This window comes from Gekko japonicus, unplaced genomic scaffold (genome assembly GCF_001447785.1).
Source record: "Gekko japonicus isolate JY-2015 unplaced genomic scaffold, Gekko_japonicus_V1.1 scaffold1907, whole genome shotgun sequence".
NCBI lineage: Eukaryota > Metazoa > Chordata > Lepidosauria > Squamata > Gekkonidae > Gekko > Gekko japonicus.
The window spans coordinates 1-7486 of record NW_015177071.1 but is presented as its reverse complement, the minus strand read 5'-3'; the positions used below and the strand labels follow the sequence as shown (position 1 = coordinate 7486).

The following is a 7486-nucleotide window of genomic DNA, read 5'->3' as shown; positions in this document are numbered from 1 at the left end:
TCTTCTTGTAAACTATGCTTAATTATTAGGAGCAATCTGTTGGATCTGTGTCTGTACACTCTATTGGGTTATCACCACTAACCCTTTGTATTTCTTTTTTTTTTTTTGGAAAAACATTTTATTGTCGGGGCATAACAACATGTCCAATATTATAACATTCCCTCATTTCTATTATAGCCCTTTCCCCTTCCTCCCTCCCTCCCCTTCTCCGGGCTTCCCCCAGCGATCTCACCCCTACCTAGTTTCATTTCTTGTCTAATCCTTTCTCCTAAAACAAAGCTTAATAGATAATTATTATTTTGACTACCTTTTTCATATATTCTATCTTTTAGGTAACATTTCTTTAACTACCATCGTCTTCTGTTCAACTCTTTACAACATCCTATTCTTAATAATTATTAAAGCACAATAAATTGTTCTTAACATCCCAGTATTTCTCTAGATACACTTTAAAGTCCATCCAGTCTGCAAAAAAATCTTCATCTTCCTTGTTGTTAAGTTTCCTTGTCAGTTTGTCCATTTCTGCCATAAAAAGCATTTTTCTAATCCATTCCCAAACCTCAGGTACTCGGTCTTGTTTCCCTAAGCCTTTGTATTTCAATGAATGCAATATATAGTTTTCAGCACAGATAGTTGTGAATTGTAGATGGTCTTCCCTTGGTGGGTGTTGTTTGTGGCTATACGTGTACACTAAGGGTTTCCTATTGTCTTTGGCATGATTCAGTATGAGGCAGCTGCGTGTGTTCCTGTGGTTTTTGAAATGCCTGGGAACTCCTGGACACCTAGTTTGAGTTTCTTTTTTCGTGTGTGTGCGTGCGCCTGGAATTCATGGCTGACGTCTGGTGACCCCTAGTGGGGATTGGAAAGCAAGGGACATTCAGAGAGGTGGCTTGCTATTGCCTGCCTCTGCGTCCCAGTCCTGGTATTCCTTGGAGGGGTCCCTCCCAAGTACTTGCCAGGGTTGGCCCTGCTTAACGTCCGAGATCTGACAAGATCTGGCTTGCCTGGGCTATCCAGGTCAGGGCTAATTTGAGTTTCTTGTTGAAAAATTCAGAACAGCAGAGAAAACCTGCCACTGTCTTTCAGTCCCCCCTGAGACAACTAACCTCCCACTGTCTGTTTTCCTTTGTGATGCATAGCCACAAGGAGAATGCAAGAAGCACACCCTTTCTGAAAGGCCTGAGTAGCAGGGGCTGAGAGCAGAGCTTCCCACAGAGTCCTCGAAAGGCACTGAGGTACCACAGAGTCCTCAGAGCCAACAAAAGGCACTGAGGTACCAGAGTGGATTAGTCGATGCAGGAAAAATTTCCTGAGGATATTATCCATGAAAGCCATAGGTCTAGGATGTAAAGTCATGATGACAGTTCAATATAGTTTGCTCGAGGTGGTTTCCAAGGTGATTTTTTGTGTGTGTGTCGACTTGCTGAACGCTTGAAATATAAAGTGAACGTTGGCTCCTCTGTGGCTGAGCATCTGGGCTGAGAGGGTTTTTTGGCTGCTTGTACGGTAGCCTGCCACGACCTGTCCGAAGGTGTTCCGTGGCAGGGCCTGAAGAGCATGTCCTGCCTGCATAATTTTTTTTTTTAAAAAAACAACATTTTCCCCAGCACAATTTCTTCAAGAATCTCTGGCTTTCGTCCCAAACACACTGTGGTCAGAGGGCGGCGACAGTTCTTCTAGGTTTGCCAACCTCCAGATGGGGACTGACGATCTCTTGGAATTACCCCTGGTCTCCAGAGGACAGAGATCAGTTCCCCTGGAGAAAATGGTTGGCTTGGAGGGTGGTCTCTGTGGCCTCGCACCCTGCTGAGGTCCCTCTCCTCCCTAAACCCCACCTGCACCAAGTTCCACCTCCAAAATTTCCAGGAATTTCACAACCCAGAGTTGGGAACCCTGTATTCATCCTTGACCTCATGGAAATGGCCAGGTGTGCATGGAGCCCACTTCATAAACCATCTCTAATGTCCTCCCAAGGAGAGAGGAGAATTTTGTCACTCCCCCTATAGCTGTAGTTCTCAGACTGTGGGTTGTGACCCCAAAGTGAATCACAGATGTCTTGCAAGGACATCAAACTCCCGCCGTAGGAAAAGGCAAAGGGAGAGTGGAGTGGGATTCCCCCTTTTTCTTTGTCCCACACCCCCATTTATTCCCAGTGATTCCACTTGCTCCCAGTTCCCAGTGGTTTGGCAGGTGATGGGCATAGCCTCTGCCCATTCCCTCCCTGACCTGTAATGCCAGCGGCCTGAGGTGCTGTTAGTGGAGGGTCCCAGAAAATAGGATAGGTTTAGAAGTGGGTTCCGCTTCAAAAAAGTGTGAGAACCACTGTTCTTCCGTTTCCTGGATCTTACTGGTCAGCTGCAATAAAAATTTCCCACAGGATGTTATAGACAGTAGCATTTATCCAGCCAGCCATGGGCTCTGCAGAGTGAGACTTTCCCACCACAACCACTCTGCTCCCCTCCCCATGCTGCTCCAGGGGGAGGGTCCGACAAGCACTCAAGAACAACATAGGAGGCAAAGGCAATAGGAGGGAAGATATGCTGGGAATTGCTGGCTCCTCTTCCATAAACAGAAATGCCATTCCATCAAAGGAAGGGACTACGTGGTCAGATACAGGCGAGCAAACCTACCAAGAGGTTCCCATTCACCGTGTGGTAAGTTGCCACATCAAATCCCCCGTAGATTTCTTGAGTACGGGAAACCGTACCATGTCTTGCCATCTGACCCGCATTGAGTCCCATCCAACTCATTAGGCCTCCTCCCTCCCATCTGGTGTCTCCATCTTGGAAATGTGGACAAAATAAAGCAACTGATTGTCCAGTTTTATGATTCTAGGCCTTTTCCACGCTGTTGTGTGCCTTGGCCCAATTTGCTCTTTCTGAAGAAAGGGAGTATTAGTAAGCTTCCTTAGATTTTGTTTTGTTTCCCCCCCTCCTCTCTCTTGTAGCTATTCTTGGCATGCATACCCTGATGAGTAACCAGCAGTACTATGGGGCACTTGGAACCACAACCATCGTCAACAAGGAAGGCCTAGACAGTAAGTAAGGCCTCCTCAGATTCAAGATAACTGAGCCAAAAGAGGCTTGTAACTTGTGTTTATCCCAGCCTTTCATTTAATTAATTTCCTGTCATTTGTTTACATTTTCTCCAAGTGTTGTATTTCAACATGAGCTCTCAAACAGCATCGGATCTAATCTGTTCCTGTCCACAGGAACACTTGACTGAGGCAAATTGGCCTGAAGGATAAGTGATCCTCAGTTGCTTGTGTTTGAACCCCAACTTTTTTTCTTTTCTTTTTTCACAACATGTAGCCCCAGAACTTCGTCTAAAGCCTTTTGTTCTTATTCAGAATCTGAGCCCCAGTATAGTCATGTAAGGGTTGCTCTCCTTCAGGTGGGCCTGGAGATCCTCTGGAATTCTAAGTGATAGCCACACGCGGCAGATACGGATGGAGAAAATGGCTGCTTTGGAGGGCGGACTCTTGCTGATCTCCCTCCTTCCCCAAACCCCATCCTCCTCAGGCTCTGCCCCCAAATCACCAGATGTTTCTTAACCTCAAGCTGGTGACCCTTTTTCCACATTATTCAAATTGTTTGCTGATTATACCACTCAAGTGTGTTACCTTATTGTGTTCTCTAACTGATACTTAGCATCTACTCCTGTTTAGAAAATGTTGGGAAGGATCATAGAAAACATCTCTCTACTTAGTTTATGTCAGGATTTTAGGGTTGCCACACCCCCAGGTTTGGCAGGGGTCCCCCACTTTTTTGGGACTTCTACTTGCTGCTGGCCACCAGAGGAAGCCCCGCCCCCCAAGCCCCAACACCCGCGGCCACCACTCTCCCTTCTCTCTTGAGAGAGAGGAGTGCGTGAGGAGGGAGAGGGGGGCGCGTGGGGGGGGGAACACCAGCTCCTTTAAGTGCAGGAAGCCGGCGTTTCCCACACACCCGATCTCTGTCGGGTGCGCGGAGGGGAACACCAGCTGTCTGCACTTAAAGGGGCCCCTTTAAATGCAGGGAGCTGGCGTTTCCTGCACACCTGATCTCAGTGGAGATCGGGTGCGCGGGGGGGGGGGGAACACCAGCTCTTTGCACTTAAAGGGGCCCCTTTAAGTGCAGGGAGCTGATGCTCCTGGAAGATCGGGCGGGCGGGGGGACATCCCCAATAATGACGTCATCATGTTGGGGATGCCCCGCTCCTTCTCAGGCACTCCTATGAAACCAGCGAAACTTGTCTAGGTAAAAGCCAGATTTAGCCTGATCTACACCCCCCCCCCCTTGAGGTTCTCCCCATGGGGGGTGTGGGAGTGAGGGCTGGAGTTCTTCTGGAATTTCAACTGATCTTCAGGCTACAGAGATCAACTCCCCTGAAGAAAATGGCTGCTTTGGAGGGTGGACTCTGTGGCCACCACATTCCTGTTGACCTTCATCCCTAAACCCCACAGCCCCCAGGCTCCACCTCTAAATCTCCAGGAATTTTCTGACGCGGAGTTGGCAACCCTGCTTTGTATAAAGGGGCAACTGCCCCAGATTTATTTATTTCGTTTATAGTCCACCTTTATCACTGAGGCTTGAGGCAGACTAGACAGTGAATAACAATGCAGTAAGAACAGTATAAAGCACACAACCAGTAGTGAATAACACTGGATTATAAAATTAGAGAACAAGGCATTACAAACAGTATAATACGTACAACATGATAGTATAACGCTAACAAATAATGCTGCGGGACTGAATTGCAAAACTGTAGCGCAATGCAGTGATGATATATATGAGGAACAGATGAAAACTGCCTCGCTTTCACAGACCTTGGCTACAGCCTTATTCTCTATTATAAAAATGGCCTCCAGATATGTAATTAGCCTGCCTTGACAAATCCATAAACAGTTTGATTCATGATTAGGATGCATTTTTTCAAAGATGCTAGCATGAAAATATTTATAGTAGTTTCCCTTAGACTACCCAAGCTGAGCTGAGACTAGTATTATGCATTGGTGGGGGGCTTGTTTTTCAAAAACAATTGCCCATGTACTGCCAAAACCTGTTTGTTTTATGGGCTTGCCTACAGTTTTAAGAAGGCACTGTCCTTATTTCATGGATTGTGCAGCAACTTACCTATTATATCTGTTAATATTATATTAGGGAGGGTGGGATAAAAATATAATGTAATTAATATTCAACCTATTATAGGTGAGTTCTATTTGAATTCAAAATTCAGTACAGTCAGGTTCCCATAATGAACAGGAGCCACAAGAAATGGTAGATATCAAGAACATCAGGGATCATACAGGCAGCCTTGACAGTCAGGAACCAGTTCCGTACTCTTTATAGGCTGGATCCAGACAAAATTTTCCACTCCAGAAGACACTTGGGGCTTTTCCACAGTCTCATTTGTTTCTTGTTTTGCTCCCTCTAGTGGTCAGTTTGGTATCACACCGTTTTATGTCTGGCATAAGCGTGTGTGATATCAAATTGACCATTAGAGGGAACAAAACATGTGTGGAACAGGGAAAATCCCCTGAAGAAACAGGAACTTACAAGCAAGGAAAATGAAAATGCAGAAAAACCCTTAGTCAGCAGAAGAGAACTCCCCCCCCTCCCATTGCAGCCCATGGATCTCCCTGAAATGCTGCTCTTGGGGAACAAAAAGACCTTCAGGAATGGCCCGAGGGGTGAATCTGGAATCTGCAGCTGGAAGGGGGAAATTGGCGTAAATTACATCTCTCTTTCCATTCATGGAAACGTCATTCTACGTCCAACCCAATACCATAAGCAGTCAGAGGAAAGGGGACTTCTTACCCCACCCCACTGTTTTACTCTTTCCTTGCAGGTATAATTAAGCCTACACAGTATAAACCAGTTCCTGATGAACCAAATTCAACTGATATAGAAGAAACCTTAGAAAGAGTGAGAAACAATGATCCGGAACTTGAAGAGGTCAATCTCAACAATATTAAGGTATGGACTTTTTTCTTGGTAAGTTTACATCCCATAACAAGAGGGGAGAGTACATCTGAGGCACAGTTCACTCGATAATTCCTCTTCCTAAACCCCATTGAAATGAATGTGAGCTATGTGAGGGCATTACAATGGATCTTACACAGGAGAACATCCAGTGGGTAGGCTTGGCATTTACCTGACCACAGCGGGCAAACCCCCACCCTTGGCCCCTGAAAAGTATGCAGACGGAGAGTGATTCAGCTAAGCATACCTTTATTTAGTTGAGAACAAAGACAACTGACCGGCTCGCAGGCCGGCTTATATTCGTTCAGAAAACCCGCCACCAGGCTCGCCTAAACACACACCCCACTCCCGATAGGCTATTTACAGTAACCGAGAGACCTATTGGCCTCCCGGCTGGGGACCTAGCCCTTTCATTGGGCCTGGCTAGGATCCTACTGGCCCATTGTCTTTCGGCATGAAGCTATTGAGGTTTGTGCCTGGCCAGTCCGGACATGTCAGGCTGAATACATTACAGCCCCAGTCCCCTTGATGATTTGAGGAGTGGAGAAAAAAAATGGGGGATAGCATTGACAGTGAAGCGCTAAGAATCTCTCTGATCTCTATGGTTAAGACCATAGAGATTGTAAGGATTCCTAGAACAATGGGTGTAATCGATGTCACTTGTGGGTGGAGGGTTGGACCATGTGACATCACGTCAGCATGATTCCTTACAATCTTTATGCTCTTTGCGATTGAGATTGCGGGAATCCCTAGAGCATCACAGAGAAGGTGACATCACGTCACTGGAACTCCACCTGCCCAAGGCAGTGCCTGAAAAATCTGGCATTTGACAGTGCGAGGCTAACAACCCTACAGTTCCGGTCTACAAACACAGCAGAATATATAAAATTCTGTCCCGGTAGAGTGGATTGTACTGTCTAATTTTGCTGTTGATGGTCCCATTTTTAAATACTTCTTGCACATAAAATGGTTCCTGTAAATCTAGCCAGATCTCTCCCTGCGTTCTCATTTCTCTGGTACAGTGTAGATGCTGTCTCTATTTATTATCAAAGAAAATAATTACATTATTTTGGGGGGTTGGTGGTGGGGCTGTTGTCCCCCCCCCCCACTTTTCTTTATAATGTTCCTGAAAGATACCTGATGGTATAGGAATGTTATAAAACAGGAACCCCCAGAAGGTTAAAGCTGGAAGTATTTTAATTGTGCTGATTAGCAGATGTTGAGTAAATGACTGACTGGTACTAAAAATTGCTACTGAGAATAACAGGACTAAAGGAGAGAACTACAGTTTCATTTCACCCCGCCTGCGTCCCCAAACCTACTGGGAGAAATACATGAGACAAAGATTGTATGTTTTGGTCTTTAAAACACAAATGGCAGGAGTGTGGAGCCTCTCTTTGTACCAGGCCATGATGGGAAGGGAGAGTGGGTTCATTCCTTCATCCTCACTAATCAGACCCAGCGCCAACATTTAAGAACTACTTTGAGGACTCAGCCCCTTAGCTAGGGAATTCTTTGAGAGG

General features: G+C 46.0%; 1 protein-coding gene across 1 annotated transcript in view; it reads left to right on the top strand.

Moving 5' to 3' along the window:
* LOC107124720 (tropomodulin-1-like) overlaps window positions 1–5957 on the top strand; it is a gene marked incomplete at its 3' end in the record, with an annotated part of 37044 nt that extends 31087 nt beyond the window's left edge. The window contains exons 5-6 of the mRNA XM_015428219.1: window positions 2948–3037; window positions 5830–5957. Coding sequence (XP_015283705.1) covers window positions 2948–3037; window positions 5830–5957 — 218 coding nt within the window. The remainder of the gene's footprint in view (window positions 1–2947; window positions 3038–5829) is intronic.
* Window positions 5958–7486: the final 1529 nt, after the last annotated feature.